The following is a 21,066-nucleotide window of genomic DNA, read 5'->3' as shown; positions in this document are numbered from 1 at the left end:
AAGATAAGTAGGTAAACATACTTTTTTAAAGGTACTAAGTGCAAATTTTTCTTGCTCACCAAAGAACTAGTGGTTGAGCCAAAAAAAATTAAATATCTAATGTCATAGGTGCAAAGTCAGAGTAAACGTACCAAAAACCAATTAGTTCCTCAACTTACAAGATGCACCCAAACAGTCCTGTCATAAGCCTCTGAGGTGGAGGCCACTACGTAAAAAAGTTGAGTATTCATAAGCAACTATGATACTATTCACTGCAACTACTACTACTATTCATAGCAAAACAGTTTACTTTAACAATGCTCCTAATGATTAAATGAACTGAGTTTTTTAAAGCACCCCAAATTTACCAGGCTTGTTGTTAAAAACGTTCCCAAGAAAGGACATCTATTATATGGTACCTACACAAGCGGACGTTGCTCATTAAAAATTGAATTGGAGATCGGCTATTAAATAGAATTCTTGGACGAGCTATGTATTAAGATGCAAACCTACTAATTTATTGTAAAAAAGAAATTATGAGCCAGAAAGGTTGAGAATGATTTGTGGATATTCTGATCTTAAAGAATAAAAAAGCTAGACTCGAACAAGCTAGGTTTCATCTGGGCCAAACAAAGCATGAAAATTAAAAATAGAGTCTAACTGAATCCAAGATGTACGGAATTACAAAAAAATATTCGGGCCCCATCTAGGGACAAATCCATCATTAACGTTAATTATTCCTTCCTAAGATGTCAGAATTAAATGCAAAAGATTCACACCTCCAGAGGAATAACAGCCTCCAGGTTTTGGAGATGACAATGCAACACTAAGAACTATTTCTATTGGAGGAATAGCTACATTACCCCTGTTAGCCAACTAGCTTTAAGATTGTACATTAGTGAGTTGGATTCAATGACAATACTTGGTTTTCGACTAACCTCAAGAGGAAACAGAAAAGGATGACGGAAAAGTTAAACAATAAAAATTCAGCAGACTAGTGTGCACTGATTTTCCTACAAACTTTTGAGATTTGTTGATCGAGGGTAATTTGATAAGCCTAGTGTAAAATAATCAGAAGATCAGAGGATAGCTACACTTAATGTAGCTCTAAGTCAGCATCACTTGATTGGACCGTAGTAGGTATTCAGCTTCAATTTTTAAGAATTTCCCTTTTCTACCGAATAACATAAAACAACCCTGTCCTAGCACAAGCTACAATCAAAACGCAAATCTCTGTCACCTCAGAAAATCCTGATGATAACATTCTGTGCTTGAAAATACCATTAAGTGCGTTTGGATATCTGCCGTTAGACCCAGAAACTAGGTTGAAATCAAATCTCGGTGAACATGAGGTGAGGACAAGTGAGACTCATTTCCTTGCAATTCGGAGGAAATACTAAAAATTTCAAAGACAGATGATAAAATTGAATACAAACTAGGAGACTTTAATATTTTGATGATCTACTTGAACAGTGTTAAGAATCACCACAAATAACAGCACACTGCGAGCTGTGACACAAAGTCCTGCATACATTCAACGAAAATGAACAGACAGGAATTTGTCGTGCTATTGTTCATTACCTTAAACTAATGATAAGAGTCCAATTTTTATTGTCTAAGGATTTTCCCAACAAAGTGATTCACCACACAAACAATGGCATTCAAGCAGATGCATCAAAATATCAAGGAATGCAAGGGAGTTTACTTACGGAATTAGGTGGAGAGTTCTCAATGCTGGGAGATCTTTGCACCGTAACTAAAGCCATATCACAAAACAATTACTATCATAAATAAATCACATACGTTTTCACGAAAATAACAAGAAAACTTTACATTATAACGATAATAATAGACACACACACGAAAAGGCATAAATAACAACAGACGGCCATGTTGCTCACTGAACACGAAGACGGATACCAACTTAGCGAGCTGAATTTGCACTGCTCTCTACAGTAATGCCACAATCGTAAGAATCACTCACAGTAAGAGTATGCAACTTCCGACAATGAACGATAAATTACGATTTACTTCTAATTTTCTTATTATCTAGAAAAAAATGTAAAAAAGGATCGAAATTAATTTTTCTTAAAATTATGTTTTATATCATATATTTTCTTCCATTTGCTAACCGTTTGGCTACCTGTTTCATATAGGGTGATTCAGAATGAAGGGACAAGGCGGAAAATGATATTTTTCAGGGAATCGACCCCAAAGTATCTGAATTTCACGATTCTGATGTCCCTCCAGGGATGATGGTGCCCGGTGGTGGAGGGTTTTCCGAGGAGCTACTCCTTAACTTCGAAATTGGAGGGGAGATAGTTTTTTTTTTTTGCTGCTCCAAGAAAAAACCCCCCTCCCCCTCCTCTCCGTATATATCCCGTGGGCTTTCAAGGATGAACCGATTCGTTTAAAATCTCTTTCAAAATGTCCCATTCATTTGATTTTGAGAAATTTCAGGAACTCTAAGCCGCCTTAGAAGAGAGGTCGAAAACCAACCGGGGGACGCCCCCGATTGCTTCACGGTCCAACCCCCTAGCAACCCCCCAAAGCGCTACGCGCCTCAGGCGCTGTGCGTTGTGCGTTGTAGGTACTCTTACGATTTTATATGAAGAGAATGATGAGTTGCAATGAGTCAAGATTTTTAATACATACATGTGCATATCAAGCCGCTACCTCAGCGCACTAGAGCGCTCTGCGACTCCAAATCGCCATCGGAATCGATCCTTCCACAAATCATCGGGCAGATTACTTCGTCTGATCTCCCCCGTCTCAAGATTTTTAATTATGATCGAATTAATTTGAAATTTGGTCGGGCAATGCATCAAAGAGATCATGACCCAGCCCACCCGCCCTTCTCGGTTCTTGCTTCCTTTGTGCGATGTAAAATTACCTAACGAAAAAAAGCCAGTTGCGGGTGATCAACCTATTCAAATATGATTTGAAAAATAAATCAAAACCGTAAACCGTCAAATATTGATATATTATTAAGATACAAAATTAAAATATTTTTACAATGACTGAATTTCATTTTTTATCGCTTGAATGTATACAAAGAGGTCGCCACTCGCCAATAGAAATAATATCATGACTTTGAGCGTGCTTAATAAAAGTGATAGTTCATCGCTGCACGAGTGGACATGCAGTCAACTTCATCGATCTTGAGAGAATTAGTCTTGACGTTGATTTCTCCCTCCAGCTGAATTTGCGCTTTTTGCAAATGTTGAAGGGATTTTTGAGCCTGAGAAAATACATAGGTACCTTGATGTTAGATGCGATTCTGCATGATTATTGCACGTGAGATAGAGCAATATTTTTTCAACTTATATTTAAAAACTTAAAAAGTAAGAAACTTGCTGTGAAGTAACATATCATCGGCAAAAATGTGAGTACTTAATTAATCGAGGGAGGAGGAGGTCTCATTCATGATTCATGTGCACATAAATCACTTTTACAGCACTCTCAAGTGCTATGCGGCTTTTAATCAACACAATCTGTCACATTCTCTCCAAACTTTATAATTTTTCTACTAGGGTGTAGCAGAGGCTAAAGTCAAAAAATGAGTATTACCATTGCAATCTTTCTAAAGCTCCAATCGTTACTTAGGTAAACAAACAGGAAAAAAATGCTAAATAGCTGCCCTGGTAAAAATTGGCAGTAGAATCTGTGTTCCAAAATACCATAGACCTACGGCCGGCTGTAAGATTTCCAATAGCTTCTATAGTCGACTACACAATTTCTTATAACTTTTTATAGCCGATGGTGATTAAGCAACAGCCAGGCGATAAAGTGTATGCTAAACGTTACTAATTACGGATGCTAAGACTTAGTGAGTTTTTGGAATACTGCTCTCTTTTTGGGCCGTAGTATCTTAATTTATTTTGCGAGGAAAGCTCCGTACTTTTGATGGATGCCTGCCATTCCTAATATATTAAAGCGTCTTCAGTTTTGTATGATACTGTGCAATACCTCTGGTGTGAAATAGTTGCTTCAAGCGCCGTGGCACGCTGCGGTGCGGCAGGCGGGCAGCCAGCGCGAAACGCGCATTAGCGCCTACAAACCTAACAGGGATACTACACGCGTTGCGCAATGCGTGAAGTATCCCTGTTAGGTTTGTAGGCGCCAGTGCGTCGCCGCTCTGCTTTGTGTTCGGCTCTAATATTTAATCTGGCGGAGTCAGCTGTATTCAACTCGTGATTTTGAAATGTTTGCACATCCTGTGTGGATTATTCTCGTTTTAATTGATGAAAAAAAATATGTATTAAAGAAAAATATAACGTGTGTTTTGTAAATATTAAGGTGGTTCCGTAACAAACTTAATGATTTCCAAAGCACACGAATTCCTACACAATGTCTTATATGTAGCCTTTTATAATCGATGGCGAAGAAGCAACAGCCAGGCGATAAAGTGTAAAGCCCGGCGATAGGAACTATAGCCCGCTGCATAATTTTTTATCGCTTCGTATAGCCCGGCCGTATGATTTTCTCCGCATTCTACAGCCAGCTATATGATTTTCTGTAGCCTTCTTTAGCCGGCTATAAGAATTCCTATGGTATTTTGAAAAGCAGCTCTTATCGCCAATTTTTACCAGGGTGCTGCAAATTATATGGGAATTCTTTTGAATTGGTGAGAATACTCTCAAAAAGTCGCCAAGCAAACAGTAGCTTTGTTGATAAAACACGAGCAGAGATTTGAAACGTCGCAATAGGAAATACGCACTTTTAGACTCTTGACTGTCATCTCTACCTCAACCCCGCTCTCAAACAGTTCGTCGTCTTCCGGCCGAAGTATCACAAGCGCGATGCGAAGTTTAAAATTTCCGCGGTCATTTTATTTTTTTACGGAAAAATGGTTCAACAAAGCTGGCCGAAAATTGCACTGACTTTTTTTTGTGCTGCCGATAAAATTCTGTGAAATTTTCAAACAGATTCAACGAAGAATTTCTCTGTAAAAAAATTAAATGACGGCGTAAATTTTTAAACGTCGCATAGCGCAGGCGTCCTCTTCCTTCGATACACTTTTATTTTGTTTTTCTCTCCTTTTTCCTCTTTTGTTTCATAAATTTCTCCTCATTCTTTTCCTTCGGAAAAATTACATTTGAGAGGCTTAGAGGGCAAGGCGCACAATGCAGTTTTTGAAAAAATTGAGGTATTAATGGTTTCAAGTAAAACTAGTCTTAATGCATACCTATCCTGTGAAACATTCGCTCCCAAATTCCAATTTTTAAGCATGTGAAGGTCAGTTTGAACTTTCTCTCCGCCACGAGGACCCTTGGAATTTCGAAACTTCAAACACGTATTTCTCGATATTGCAAAAACTGCACTTCATGCACCCTATCCTCCAAGCCCCTCATTTGTAGGAAAGGCGGTTATTTCGTTTTTGTCTTTTTTTGGGACTGGTCCCATCACCGCGGATAAGCGAGGCTTAAATATAGTGGGAAATTCTGAGGAAAGTGAACTTGCCTCCAAACAGTGTTATATACGAAATGCTTACTCACGAAAGTTAGGATAGGTGTAATAAGTATTCACTAACCTCGTTTAGTACAGAGTGTAAGTTTGCGACGGAACTTTCAATTTCTTTAATCTCTGTGATTAGCTGAATTTCAACATCGTCTCTGGAAGTTGATAAAATCTATTAGTTGGAGTCTAGTCAAAAACGCAATACCAAAATATAATCATTTGCATGATAAGAGACAAATTCTCTAGTCGAAAAATACAGGATTCTGATGTCTTAGTGCCCATAAGCAATGCGTCTACTAACATTACCAGCTCAAACCTTCAGCTCCTCGTAGCAAATTTGTATAGAAAATTCTAACAATATTAAAAAATATTGACATCATTCATTATTCAATTTTAAAAGACGGCACATATGGACGGTATACTAATCAGAATTGTCTTGACCTCATCAGGTGTTCCCTAATTATTATTTCCTTTATTTTTTTGCCGGAAAAAAACTAAACTGTATTTTGCCTTGAAATTTGAGTAAATGTTTGATTCACTTCAGGCGAAATCCACTGATGATATACTGAATGGGAGAGCACTGGGTATACTATAAATTGTCATATGACAGACTATGACTAAAAATTCTCGAAAAAATTTGGGAGTCCACTTCTGGTTCCTCTTTTAGGTTTAGGGTGTCCTCATGATCTGCCCTCTTCCTTCATACACGCCTAAATTAATCTCGAACTAATGGGAAAATTCATCAATCTAGCACTGGGTTTAGGCCTTTAATCATGATTGTAGCGAAAATCTAAGAAACATTATCATGTCTCAGGGGAAAAAGAAAAGAAAGAAGTTAGGATAGTAAATTGTTGCGTGTGCAGCGAAAAGTCTCAGCGTGCCCCCGACCCTGATGACGAACCTGCATAATTCGATCCCAGGACGATGAACTCGATTGTTGAAGCGAGTTCGAGCCAATGCCATGTAAGCCTCTTTGTCGCTGATTGCCTTCTCAAGTCGATCTATATTACGAATCATTTCGTTAGCTTGCCGCAAAGTCTGCAAATAACGCACATAAAAATGCATTTACTCCACTTTTTAGAGATTTCTGCCCACTTTACCAGCAACAATGTGAAATCGTAAAAATTGAAATACTGAATTAAGGAACTATAGAAAAATAATAGACCAGAATCGTAGGAGAGTGCTGAGCCCACACTAATTTCCGATGAAATCCAAGCAAGGAAAACAAAAATTAGAATCACAGTACATTTTATGAGGCTAATTCTAATCGTTGGTTTTTTACTTAGTTTTTATTTTCCCGCAGAACAGTGTAAGCTCAACACTATTCTACCATCCTATTAGTTACATTATTCAGACCACAGTTTTAATGTTTTTTCTTCGCTCATGGTGAAGAGAATTTAATTGATATCGTCGCCAGAAAAAGCAAATTCTCTCCAAGATTCACGAAGTATTAATTTTTTTATCATGCATCAATCAATTTAATCATAGTTTTGGAAGATTATGTTTTTTAAAAATCAAATCGTGTAAGTTTTTTCTTTCTTTGCCTCTTTAAATTATAATAAATCAAACAAAGTACCCATAGACCATAAATAAGACATTACTTCTAAAAGAAATGCGAAGTTATCGTAAGCACCAACCTCAAAATGTTGATTTTCTAATTTTGATTTTGCCTCTTTATACTCATCAATTCTTTGGTGGAAAGCTCGGTTGCACTTGTCAAACTGAAAATTTAAGTCGTCAACGGATTTTCGCAGTATGGTATCGACATACGAGCGTAAAGGTCGTGATTTCTCGATTTCTTTACGTGTTTTAGTTATGTTGTTGTGCGTATATAAATTCCATTCTTCCATCGTTGAGCTCCTGAAAATTTGAAAAGAACACTGAGAAATTTACTTTAGAATGAAGTATTTTGCAAGATAACAAAAAATAAAACGCAATGTAAGAATCTTCCTATCAACATAGAACGTGGAATAGGACAAATGACGATTAAAATCCAGATTACACGTTTTACAGATAGGAATATTTTGAACTATACTGAAAAAATATACCACCCGGATTTATTAGGCATATTTTTAATTAGTAACGTTGAATGGAGCCATCAATCACCGTGCGAAATTGAATCATCATACGCAAGCCTCACATACAGAATACCCCTTCAATTGACCATGATGCTTATTTGTATACGCTAAAGAGCTAGGAATTCAACAGCGAAACTCCCAATCCACTTATCTCATTTGCGGTGTTCTAAAATTGTCCCTCCTATTAGAATTTAAAGGAAAACAAAGTATCATCATTCTCACTACCTCCTCTCACTTTCATTTCCAAAATCATTTCTTGTAGTTCTTGGTCAATATGATTAAACTGCCTGTGCTTTCGAGAAGTGTTTTGCGCAGTTTCAGCAGCAGTGACTTTATAATAATCACCAAAAAATCATGCATGTTTTAGTTCTTCACAGGTTTCAGATAAACCTACTCTCATTACAGCATCATCGTTTTACGGGTGCCTGTACTAAATAGCTTCAAGTAGTGTATCTAGATCCTCTAAATCAGATAGAAATGCTGGAGATCTATCTCTTTATCCTCTTTATATTAATGCGCATTTTATCATCGTCTATTCGTTGTCATCCTACAATTATTGTAATCTTCCGTCGCAAATTAAAGGCGCAATGATACAACTATTTGAACTCTCCGGAATGCGTGAGGTATCACGCCGCATTTGAAGGCGTTTTCAAAACAGTCAAGTTTCGATACCCGGATTATTGTTTTGCAAAGTTCCTATTATTATATTTTATTCCTACCATTTGTTCGTTTTCAATCCTCCTATAAAAACTACTCATTTGCTGAATACACATCTGGCTGGAGCGCACTTATGCTATGCATTCACGACTGCAAAAATGTTAATGGAAATCGAAAAGGCTAGCGTGCATGAAGGCTATTTCAATTGTGATCTTCCGTCGCATTTCTAAGGCGCAATGATACAACTTTTTGAACTTTCATTTGAAGGCGCTTTCAAAACAGCCAAGTTCCGATACCCGGATTATCGTTTTGCAAAGTTCCTATTATTATGTTTTATTCCGTACCACTTGTTTATTTTCAATTCTCGTATAAAAAACAACTCATTTGCTGAATACACATCTGGCTGGAGCGCACTTTAGCTATGCATTCACGACTGCAAAAAAGTCGAAGGAAATCGAAAAGGCCAGCGTGCATGGAGGATATTTCAAATGTAATCTTCCGTCGCATTTCTAAGGCGCAACGATACAACTATTTGAACTCTCCGGAATGCGTGAGGTATCACGCCGCGTTTGAAGGCGTTTTCAAAACAGCCAAGTTCCGATACCCGGATTATCGTTTTGCATACTTCATATTCTTTTTTATATTCCGTACCACCAGTTTATTTTTAATCCTCGTATAAAAACCACCCATTTGCTAAATACAATCCTAGCTGGAGCGCACTTTTTTTAAAGTTTTGTTTTTGATGTATTGCGCACACATTTCTATGCAGGTACCCTGTTTTGGTGTTTTTGGGTGACCTAACCCTTTTATTGAAGGATGTCGGGTAGATTTTGCGATACATTTTGGGTTTACAGTCTAATATATTTAATTTAAAAAAACGCTTTACAGGCCATTATTACGCCCAACAGTCATTTTGGTGGCAATATGAAGTATAAATCATTTTAATCACGTATGATTAACGCAAAATGAAAGAATATCGATAGTGAGTAAAGAAAGGGGTAACTAGCGCCTTAAGTTCTTAAGTTTATAGGCCCGTTTATAGGTCGTTCTTGCACCCATCGATCCAGAGGCCTGACTTAACTCGGAAAAAAAAAGGTTTTTCGACCTCGAGCCGGTACCTATCTATACCTATTCCATCGCTACCACAACATAGTCCAGGGTAAGTAGAATCCGAAAAGCAGATGGGCTTATAACGACCTATACGCCTATAGGCTGTTCTTGGTGCGGTGTCCTCATTTACGGTTGATCCAATCAGATCCGGAATATTGTACTCTCTTCGGATTTTATATAATCACCCCGGTTTTCTCGAGTTGAACGAAATAGAGCTTTATATATTAAACCAGCACTTTGATCCGCAGTGGTAGCCCGACACATACATAAAAAGAACAAAAAGACAGCAAAATTAAGTGGGAAACAAGGCTGAACAAGCATTAAAAAAACACAGGACGTTTCAGGAGAACTTGATCATCTTGGCTACCCGTGGGTTTTGATTATGTAAGCTTTTAGCTTTATTTTTTTTTAATTGTTTAGCTTCCCGATTGATAGTAACCTGGAAAACTAGGTCGGAACGTCCCGAGTTTTTCTTGAAGTCTATAGCATTGTTCCCGCCTACATTTTGCTGTCTATTTTTTCTCTGGATCGCTCCTTCTCCTCCTTTCTCTTTACTTTCTCTCCTTCCTCTTTTTTTTTAATTTTCTTCTTTCTTTACGTGTCTGCGACTTTGCCGACCGAACCTGTCTAGCTGTTATATGACGGATGATAACACTATTCGATCATGTTGGAGTTCTGGAACTTAAATAAGCAAACATGCATCTTTCCGTTTGGTAAAAGCTTTTAGTGTGTGACTCGAGTGAGCGTGTCATTTTACGATGATACCTGATACCACTATTTGACCACGTGGGAGCTCGTGTTGCCTAAACTGAAATTGAAGGCGAACTGATACAGCGTTATTATAGTCTTTCTCCGTCCTGTAAAAAGTTATTTTTATACTTATAGTAATTGCTACCTATGATCAGTTACTTTCCAAGATTCAATCACCCTTAGAACTGCACCGGTAAATTCAAAATGACTGATCATTTTATTTTTGTAAGGAATAATCACAGATATTAAATTATTGAATGTTCAAAAACCAATAATTTATCATCTGTGATTATGTTCATCCCTTTGCCTCCCGATTAAGGTTACAGATAAAGTTAGAATTTTTGTACTTCCACGCTACCGAGAGCAGCGCAGAAAAACTACACAAAATTGACTTCATAATTTAAGGCAAACCAACCAAAAATTTAAAGATCAAAAATTAATTTTTCTGATTTTGGTCTTACTCCAGTTTTAAGGTGATGGGATTCTGAGAGGATTCCAAGTGAAGACTTGTAGGTTTAAGGCACGCGTTGTGTCTATCAATGACCAGCCCACTCATTTTATTTTCTAAATCTCGACTGATGAAGTACGTGCAAGATCTTAGCTTCCGCCCTTGTTCCGTCAGCTGGCTGAATAGTTCTTTCAGGAGCAAAATCACTCCTTCTATCATTTTACATTCCACCAACAATTCGTTCTCAACTTCATCATGACATAAATCAACGCCGATGCGATTTCGCCTAAGAGCAGTAAAATTTAACATTGTTATTATTCATTATAATTACGTAAATTTTTCCATATTATTTTTGCTTCTTAAATTTTCTTCGCGCCCATGCTATGATTCGTGAATTTTTACAAATAATTCAAGCTTGACTTAATTGACCTAAACGTCTTGAGTGTTATCTTTTATCACTCTGTCAAGCACGTCTCTCTCCTCGCTCTAATATTTATTGGAAATTGTGACATTGGCGGATCCAGACACCTGGAAGAGGGAGAGGGGGCGGAAAAGGGGTTCGGGGCCTCCCCCAGAAAATCTTTGAGTTTTTGCAGCACTAATATGCAGTTTGAGTAAATTTTGTCTTGAATAATTACCATATGTAAGCGGTCTTCCTTCCTCTTTTCACCGTCCCTTCCTCTTTCTTCCTTCGAATTTTTCCCCCTTTTTGCGGGCGAACGTGATGGGGAACGCACGCCCCTCCCCCCGCCCCCCCCGGTTCCGTCTATGAATTGTAATTTCTTGACACAATTCATTTTTTTGCAAGCCGAGAGTAAAACTCAACAGTATACTCGTAATTTTGGAAGTGGGCCCTCGCAAGGGATTACAATGATTCCTCACTGCAAACATTTTCAAATACGGAAGTAAAAATTCTATGATTTTTATAAACTTTAAGGCAGATGCAAACTTACCATAAAATTTACAAAACTCGCGTGTCTTTTTTTTGTGTTTCGTATTTTTCGCAGTGGTGAATAAATCATTACATTCCCTTTGAGAGGGCCATTCCCAAAGTTATACTGTTGAATTTAACTCGATACTTGCGAAAATTGTCCTTTCCGTGATACTATATTGCGATATGGTAACGATCTCCTTGAGCGAGGGCGGTCTGGCCAGGGGTGCTATTCAGCACCGCAGAAGTTCTGACGGGTAGATCAAGGCCCCGGCAGGACCCTAAAACTTGAAAATCCGTTATAAAGGAGGACTTTTCGTTAGTTATTGTGCGGGGAACCCCTTTCGAGAAGAGGGAACCCGGAAACGTATCAGCACCCCTAAGAATTTACGAGCAAAATCGATACTGTCTTTGAGCCTCTCATGATCACACTTTAACAATAGGACCTTCTAAAGGAAAGATCTGTTTGAGGAACGACTGTGGAATCGACACTGTGCATTGTGCTATCCCTGGTAAAAATTGACAGTAGAATCTGTGTTCCAAAATACTATAAACCTAAAGCCGGCTGTAAGATTTCCAATAGCTTCTGTAGCCGGCTGTACAATTTCTTATAGCCTTTTATAGCCGATGGCGACTAAGCAACAGCAAGACGATACAGTGTTTGCTAAACGTTACTAAATACGGATACTAGGACTTAGTTAGTTTTTGGACCACCGCTCTCTTTTTGTGCCGTAGTATCTTGATTTATTTTGCGAGGAATGTTCCGTACTTTTGAAGGATGCCTGTCATTCTTAATATGTTGGAGCGCCTTCAATTTCGTATGATACTGTGCAATACCTTTGGTGTGAAATAGTTGCTTCAGACGCCCGCACTATGGTCCACAGACTGGATTTAACGGAACTTTATTCGAAAATGCACTGCACCGTTATAAAAGGTGTTGGATCATATGTTTTTTGGGTCGCTGATTTCATTTTACATCTTAGTTTAACAAAATATTAACATCCTGACCGAGAAACATAACCTCAAATGTGATTTCTGGCGCTTTCAAGACTGAAGATTTTTTCCACCCTATTTTGACATGTATAAAAATAATAACAAAAGTGTCTCTCTGTCGAGATCAGACTATTCTCATTTATTTTTAGGCGGTAAATCTGAATATGACCTCCGTTTTGGTCCATCACCCTTAAATTTTCCGGAAAAGCCGATTTTACCCGGAAAAATGGACATTTTTGGTGTTTTTGCGACTGTTGACCTCTGCAACATGTAGGTAAAATTTTTTCCAGGTACTAAATAGTACTAGTTCGATGTATTTTGATCTACTGGGTCTGAAAATGACCTTTGTCTTTTCTTATCACCTCTCTTTTTTCCGAAAAAGCGACTTTTTCCCGGGAAAATGAGCAATTTTGACGTATTTTTGTCATAATTGCAATTCATGTTGATAAATTATACCGGACCCGTGGTAAAGCGATTCTGTCATGTATATTAAGCTGCTAAATCCGAATATGACATAGGTTTTGGTTTATCACCCTCCAGTTCTCCGATAATGCCGATTTTTCCGTGCCTTTTGAGTAAAACCTTTCCCGGACTCTTGTGTTAAAAATACGGTTTAAAATTGATTTCGATGTTTGATATATCGATTCTTATGTATTTTGACTTGCTAAACCCAAATATGACCTTAGATTTTTCCTATCACCCCTCATTATCCCGGAAAATTCAATTTTCCTCGGAGAACGAGCTTTTTCGGTATTTTGGCGCCAATTTTCCTATTCTATGGAGTTGTAGCGATTTTCCAAGTTCCTCTTTAGGTCTTCTCTGACGTCTTAAGAAACATTCAACTGGAGTTCGACCTCAAATTGCCTCTTACAACCCCCCGTTTTCCTCAGAAAACGGAAAATCGTCGCAAAAATACCAAAAAAGCTCGTTCTCCGAGGAAAATTGAGTTTTCCGGGATAATGAGGGGTGATAGGAAAAATCTAAGGTCATATTAGGGCTTAGCGAGTCAAAATACATAAGAATCGATATATCAAACATCGAAATCAATTTTAAACCGTATTTTTAACACACTTAGAGTCCGGGAAAGGTTTTACCCAAAAAGCGCGGAAAAATCGGCATTATCGGAGAACTGGAGGGTGATTAATCAAAACCTATGTCACATTCGGATTTAGCAGCTTAATATACATGACAGAATGCTTTACCACGGGTCCGTATAATTTATCAACATGAATTGCAATTATGACAAAAATACGTCAAAATTGCTCATTTTCCCGGGAAAAAGTTGCTTTTTCGGAAAAGTGAGAGGTGATAAGAAAAAACAAAGGTCATTTTCGGACTCAGTAGATCAAAGTACATCAGAATACTTTTATTTTGTACCTAGAAAAAATTTAACAGTCGCAAAAATGCCAAAAATGCATGGAATATTCCACATTTTGATGCACGGAGGTGCACTCCGAAAAAATTGATTTCGACCGTTAGGCGCAAAAAGGCGCAATTTAAATTGGCATCATTTTAAAGTCAAGGATATGTTGAACAAGATTTTTCAATCCGCAAAGCATTAACTAGAATTAAAAAAAAGTTAGAGCTTCCTAAAAATTATGAATTTCACTGATTTCTAGCATTTTTTGGCGTATGTTTGGAGCGTTCAAAAGCATACAAATTTCGGTTCAAAATTAATGAAACGGGGTGAAAAGGAAGTCACTTGCCATCAGGTGGATCCATGTTGCCCAAAAATTTACATAGATGAGGCGTAACTCGGTAAAATAAACACCCTGTAACGCACCACCGAATGCGGCTCACAATCAGCTAATGAAGACCTACCGCGCGCTCTGTTGTTAGGGTCCGTCACAATCTTATAAATCATTATTAGTCGATGAAAACTTAGGTGACGATCCATGAGAGTATGTATGATAAAACTGTAGTGCCAAACTTTAATTTTTTCCACCCTCAAAATTTGACTAAAGTTCCGTTAAATAGGGTCTGTGGACCATAGTGCGCCGTGGCACGCTGCGGCGCGGCGGGCGGGCAGAGAGCGCGAAACGCGCATTAGCGCCTACAAACCTAACAGGGATACTTCACGCATTGCGCAATGCGTGAAGTATCCCTGTTAGGTTTGTAGGCGCCAGTGCGTCGCCGCTCCGCTTTGTGTTAGGCTCTAATATTTAATCTTGCGGAGTCAGCGTTTTTCAACTCATGATTTTGAAATGTTTGCACACTCTGTATGGACTATTCTCATTTTAATTGATGAAAAAAAACATATGTTTGAAAGGAAAATATAATAAGTGTTTTTGTAAATATTAAGGTAGTTCCGTATCAAACTTAATGATTTCCAAAGCACACGAATTTCTACACAATTTCTTATAGCCCTTTATAGCCAATGGCGATAAAGTGTAAAGCCCGGCGATAGGAACTATAGCCCGACTGTATACTTTTTTATAGCTTCGTATAGCCCGGCTATATGATATGCTCCGCTTTCAACAGCCAGCTATATGATTTTCGATAGCCTTCCTTAGTCGGCTATAAGAACTCCTATGGTATTTTGAAACGCAGCTCCTATCGCCAATTTTTACCAAGGATCTTAGAGGCCTCTATGATTCCATTTTAGGCTTCCCTCGATCAGGAAAGAATCTGCTTAAAAACTAAGGAGAATGCCCCCGAATAACTCCTAGATGTATCTAATTATGAGAGAAAAAAATTCAGGTAAATTCTCGTACTTACCTGAGACTGATACATTTGCGACACAGTTTCAGTGCGTTTTCTTCCAGATTGGAAGAAGCATCGTGAACGCGATCCCGATATGCTTTCAAGGCTTCGACTTCTTCATCAGAACTTCGTTTCGTGGTCTCGAGGAGTTCTCTTAGATATTCTATGTCGTTGAGTTTGACGTCGAATTGATGGTCCGTCGTCTCGAGATTTCTGCTAACCACATGCTGAGCCTCCTCTGTAATGCGATCGCTCTTCGCCAGTATTTTACTTGCATGTTTTTGCTCTCTCTCGGCATTCTCAAACTGCTCTAGGTTTTCTTTGTACCAGTCTTTCAGCGAGTGTATTCGCATTTTTTACTACTGTTTGTTTATGAACGGTTCGCGAATCTGGAATATTGAATAAAGACGGAGTGTTAATTGATGGCGAGGAAGAAGGTCGGATTCAGGATTTTTTGGCCCATTGCTGTAATGTGCTGTGGTGCTGGCCCCATTAAAGCTCACTCCTCTGAGGGGAAGACGGTTTGGTGAAATACCCAGTAAAGAGGGAGGGGGGATGTTATGGGACTTCCTCCTATAAGATGTGAAATTTTAACCCCTCTCGACGCAATTTCAGGCATATTCTTGGCACCTATCATGAGGTAAAAGACCCTCCGGTGGTCTTGACTTGAAGCTTACGCAAAAAAAGGGGAAATTTTCAAAAAAAATTTAAAAATTTACGTTGAGGGAGAAGGGAGGCAATTTTGTTGCATGGACCCCTATTCGGTAAATTTATGGCCCTGTTGAGGAAAAATATTCCCGGACACACTTTCACAGTAAGTATTCGACGGACGGAGTGATAAGGTTCGTCGAGCTCACTGACCCATTTCCGTTATTTGCAAATGTGTCCTTGCATGCATACGCAATTACGCAAAACGAGAGGTGGCGAGGCTTACTGTGCCTCAACTCATAGAATTAGGGAGAAAAACCAGGTGTTAGTAAAAATCAAAAGATCGCCATGCATTATACTTGAGCAAATCATTTGAACGTCTACTACGGATAGTCAGAGAGCATGAGAAAGTGATAGCAGCGTACCCTGATAGACGGTATGCTTCGCACAGAGTTGAATGCGATTTGCACGAAGGTTTTTTTTTATCCTTTCGTTTAGCAACGCTTTGTTGCTGAGCTTAATTTATTTTGCCATATTGATAAACAGGATAAATAGAAGGTTAAGCTCAAATCATTTGCTAATGGCTAATGCTCAATGTACCAAATTTTTCATAATTTCAAAGATGGTAGTGCAAAATGAAAAGAAGAAAACTGACATTTAGCTTTGCAAAGATAGTCACTTCAAAATCGAAAATTTACACACAAAAAACGATTGACGGGCTGGAGAAACTCACCAAGAATTAAATGAATTCATCGAATTCACGAACCGCTCTAATTTCTGAGTTTTACTCAGCATCAAAGGAGGGTAGAAGTACCGCCAGCAGTAGGGTGGTTGATTGATAAAACATTTGATGCACCATGGTTACTTACTTTTCTCATCTGTGAGCTGCTCTGTCGATCTAAATTGGCGCAAGATTAAAAAAACGCATGTGCGTGCTCGGTACACAATTTTTGTGATAAGCGCACATAACCATTTTGATTCTCTGGTGCTTATTTTAAGTGTAATCGTATTAAATATCAAAATCAATTTTTTACTCTTATAGATTACCTTTACTCAGTATGCCGACAATACAAATAACTCGAATTTTGAAAATACAGAGTCAATGTGTTAAAAATACAGATCACTCGATATCAATACCGAATCAAAACACAAGAAATTAGCGTGGCTCTGCCAAAAATACAAAGAAAAAACCAACAAAAAAACCACGGGGGTCTCGCCAGCACGTCTTCAAAATAAACGTGGTATAAAGTAATATAGTACTCGTATAATAATTTCTAATTCTGTCGTCTTTCGGTGATACAAACACGCAATTTGGCCTGGAACGGCACGGCGCGGCGCAGAGAGCAATGATGACGAGGACTTGAGATGAAAAGGAGAAGCCCTCGGCGCGGCGCGGCCGGAGGTCGGCATGTAACACATATTGACGCCTACAAGACTGCATGAATACTTCACGCATTGCGTCAAATACAGTGCGTTCACTGCGTTCAGCACCGACCGGTCGGCGTGAAACGCATAGCGCCTACAAGACCGTAGGAATACTTCACGCATTGCGCCGAACACAGTGCAGCGGCGGCGGCGGCGCTGCGGCGGAAGTTAAAATTGGACCGCGTTAAACAGAAAGGAACCAAGCCACATCAGCTATTGCCAAATTTAATTCGGCAATTTAATTTTTTACATGAACACGGTTGTGCGGATTTTCGTGCAAATTTCAGTGAAAATTCTCCATGGTAGGTACGAAGCTAATTCCTTAAAATTTCCAAAGAAATCCGAACAAACGTTCTCTTGTAAAAAATGTAATTACCCAGTTAAACATGGCAATAGCTGATTTGGCTTGGTTCCTTTCTGTTAAACTAGGTCCAATTATTAAACCGCATTTATGTTTGTTCTTTCATAATTTTTTCGTCCGTTTCTTATGAATTATGGAAAGCCGTTTCCACACAGAGACAAGTTTACGGAACTTAACTTTCGCGCAAAGTTCCGTGAAATTTTGCTAGTAGTGTTGACAGGGCTTTCGCAAAAAATGTGTCCAACACGAGTAAACTCGTCTTATGCACTCCTCCCTTTACGCGGCACGTTCACTTGATGGTTTTTATTGATGTTTCAAAACGAATGAGAAGGGGGTGGCAAAATACAGGCGGCCCATGGGCGGCAAGTAGGTAAATCCGGCCCTGCTTTCTATTTAGGATAAAGTTTTACTGATAAAACCTCTCACAAAATACATTTTCGATCAAGTCTCCGATCAAGTCTCCGTTCAATTCTCCACTCAAGCCTCCGATCAAGTCTCCAGATATCCACAAAATGAAGGAGAATCTCTTTTCGCAAGAGTACTAGAGTCGAGTAGTAAAGTTGAATGGGGTGAAACATCCAGGTAGGTAAAATTGCGTATCCACAAAATGAAGGAGAATCTTTTCTCGGCTAACACAGAGACTTCAACGCAAGAGTAGAAAAGTTGAATGGGCGAAACGAGTTACACATCCAAATAGGTAAAATTGCGTACCCAAAAAACGAAGGAGAATCTCTTCTCGGCTGACGGAGACTTTATCGCAGGAGTGAAAAGATGAATGGGACGGGACACTTGATACAAATGTTTTGACTGCTAAGAAGACAAAATTTGTATCCAAAAATTGAAAGGACAAAAAGATATTCTATATCATATCAATTCTTCAGTTCGTCAAACGCAACTTTCAGTTCGCGTAACCGAGCTAATGTAATTAAAAAAACTGATAAAAGAAGTTCAGTCAGTCACTTGAATCGAGCGGTCGGTTACACGAATCAAAAAGTCGGTTATATTCTAATTGGTGGACGCTCATCGCACTGATTTTAACATGAGAAGGATGTTGATATCTTGTGAAAATTAGTGCGAATGCACTGCTTTTTACAGAACTACCCAAGTAGCAGTGATAGCGATAAATAGCGATTTTATCGGTTGATTATCGCGATTATATGGGTGGCAATTTATCGCAAGATTATCGAATAAAAAATTGCGATTTATGGCGATTAAATCGCTATGCATCGCAATTTTTTGTTCAATAAAATCGCGATCAATTTTCGTCGATAAAGGATAAAATCGAGATTAAATCGCCATATATCGCGATTTTTGTCGCGATAACTTGCCGGGCGATAAAATCGCGATTTTATTGCAACAAGTTCGAGGATAATCGATAAAATCGCAACAAATCGCGATTTTTCCCTTGAAAAATGCTACTTGGGTAGTGTGAAAGAGTTGCATTCCTTAAGAAAATTACTGCTTAGGTATTGAATTTTTAAAAAATTACTGCAAAAGCGTGAAATTTTTTAGAAATTTCCTGCGAAAGTGCGAACGCGCTATTTTTTGGTGCAAGGTACAGTTGCTTGAAACTGCGTAGGCTGAAGATCTTTCTGCACCCCTATCACAGACTCAACGAGGTATCAGCAAGAGCAAGATGTAAAAAATAATTGCCATCATGTCGTGCCAAAAATTAAGATACACCGCCAATAGCGCAGCCATGGGGCCAGGGGGGCTGGGCCCCCTCCTAGGACTGAAAATCTTAAAATTCCCTGACTACTCCCTAACCATTTTTGCTTTTACCCGACTATTTTCGCTTTTTCCTGGCTCCATAACTTTCTGAAATTTTCGATTTTTTTAAATTATTGTTGAGTACGCTGATTTTTACTAAACTTTGGATAAAATTTCCTTGATTCCACATCAAATTATGAAAAAGGGCATTCAGTAGCTGCTTATAAAATGACAAGCCTTAAAATGACTAGAAAGGGAAACGGCTGGAAGATCAGTGATATGTTTTAGCGATTAGTAGATTTAGTGAGTAGTAGTATGTTTCAGTGATTAGTAGATGTATCAGGAATTTCCTGGCTTTTCCCATGGATTCTCTGACTTTTTCCGGTCGTCACAAATCCCTGATTTTCTTCATTTTCCAGACCGCCATCAACCCTGTGCTTGGATTACTTCTATTTTCTATCTTTTTTTTAAGGATATGAAATCAGGAGACATGTCGACAATTTGGAGAAAAGTATACATAAAATAGACATAATTGGGAGAGTATCAACATTTAATTCAGATTTGACACAGGTTTACAAAATTACAATTTCAAGAAAATAGTATGAGATAAATTATTGAAGTCTCCCTGAGCCGTGGGTGCTAACACTTATAAATAAACTGTCAGTGACCAAAAAATAAGATACCGTAAAAAAATAAGAGGAAATTTGTATTTATCTTTCTAATAAATATATATTCAAAAGACCATAATAATTCAGCTGATCATACAAATAATATACCTTTGAATAAACCAGCTTCAATGAAAACAACTTGAGAATAGGCAACAGGAACCAGCCAGAACTGAATTGGTCGATTTCGATCTACTACATTCCTTGACAGGGATTATGTTGTGCTTCACTTCTTAAAAAATTAACGCAATCTCAAAAATAAAACGTGAAAGCTATGTAAATTTAGTTCTCATTTGGGTATCACAGAATAAGATAGTTATAAATTTAGAGTCTTGAGACAAAAAACTTCATGTAGGAGAGGCGAAATACTGAGACAAAAAATATATTCTGAGTTTTGGATCGAAAATTATTTTATACTGATGTTTTTTTGCGCGTCTTGACAGAAGATTTGAACATCAAAGGTCGAATATGAAAGGCACCCCCAGAGAGGTGTCAAACAATTTAGGGAGAGATTCTTCATGTCAAAATGGGAATTTATTGATTATGAGTCATACCTTTTACAACAGACGATCTCACAAAAACTTTCCATGACCTCCATGATGGACACTCAATTTTAAAAAATGATTTTAATATATAATAATTTTTTAAAAAAAATCACTGCCATAACAATAGAAGGACCAAGTTACTTTTCTTGCAGTGATAATTAATGTAAATATTGTAGCGACAAAATTGTTATTAATTGTATTTTCAGATGAGCATAATATGGCATTTACAGAATACATTTTTAATACATGTGAAAGAATTAAAATTGATGGGATTGAATGATTTTGTTACTGCGTTGTGTGGATAACTCTGAGGACCATATTAGGGCTCTCTCAAAGTCTGGCTAAATTTAATCATAGATTTCTTCTTGATAAATTAATTCCTGAAGATTGAGTTGTTGAATGGAAGAAAACACTGTTAAGATGATCAAGCACTGGCAGAGTTTTTGCATGATGTGATATTTCAAAGAAAAATCGCCTTTTCATGCAATGTTCAGAACGCGAAATGCAGAAAATTTGAGGAACTTTAGCTTTAAATATGTCTACTACCAATAACAACTTTAATTATAAATGCCTACCTATCAGGTAATTTTTTTATTAATGGAT

At 38.1% G+C, this 21,066-nt stretch overlaps 1 protein-coding gene across 2 annotated transcripts; it reads right to left on the bottom strand.

Moving 5' to 3' along the window:
* Nucleotides 1-2,943: 2,943 nt before the first annotated feature.
* Nucleotides 2,944-21,047, bottom strand: Tektin-C (Tektin C). Of its 2 annotated transcripts, none has more exons than XM_019045539.2 (7): nt 16,491-21,047; nt 15,125-15,498; nt 10,496-10,768; nt 7,077-7,299; nt 6,341-6,477; nt 5,513-5,594; nt 2,944-3,220 (listed from the first exon to the last, which is right to left on the bottom strand). In XM_019045539.2, the coding sequence occupies exons 2-7, from the start codon at nt 15,460-15,462 to the stop codon at nt 3,083-3,085; spliced, it is 1,191 nt and encodes a 396-aa protein (XP_018901084.2). In that variant the 5' UTR covers nt 15,463-15,498; nt 16,491-21,047; the 3' UTR covers nt 2,944-3,082. The 2 variants fall into 2 exon arrangements, with proteins under 2 accessions (XP_018901084.2, XP_072162224.1); XM_072306123.1 differs by having other exon boundaries at nt 3,080-3,220; nt 5,478-5,594.
* Between the last annotated feature and the right edge of the window lie 19 nt (nt 21,048-21,066).

This window comes from Bemisia tabaci, chromosome 1, assembly GCF_918797505.1.
Source record: "Bemisia tabaci chromosome 1, PGI_BMITA_v3".
Lineage (NCBI taxonomy): Eukaryota > Metazoa > Arthropoda > Insecta > Hemiptera > Aleyrodidae > Bemisia > Bemisia tabaci.
The sequence above is the reverse complement of the archived record's forward strand: the minus strand, read 5'-3'. Positions and strand labels throughout refer to the sequence as shown.

Excerpts from the sequence above, each read along its gene's own strand:
- Tektin-C (XM_019045539.2), bottom strand. The coding sequence starts at position 15,462 with ATGCGAATACACTCGCTGAAAGACTGGTACAAAGAAAACCTAGAGCAG. Across the intron at positions 10,769-15,124 it reads CGCAAATGTATCAGTCTCAG|GCGAAATCGCATCGGCGTTG; the intron begins GTAAGTACGAGA and ends TACTGCTCTTAG. Across the intron at positions 7,300-10,495 it reads CCCATCACCTTAAAACTGGA|GAGCTCAACGATGGAAGAAT; the intron begins GTAAGACCAAAA and ends TCAAATTTTCAG.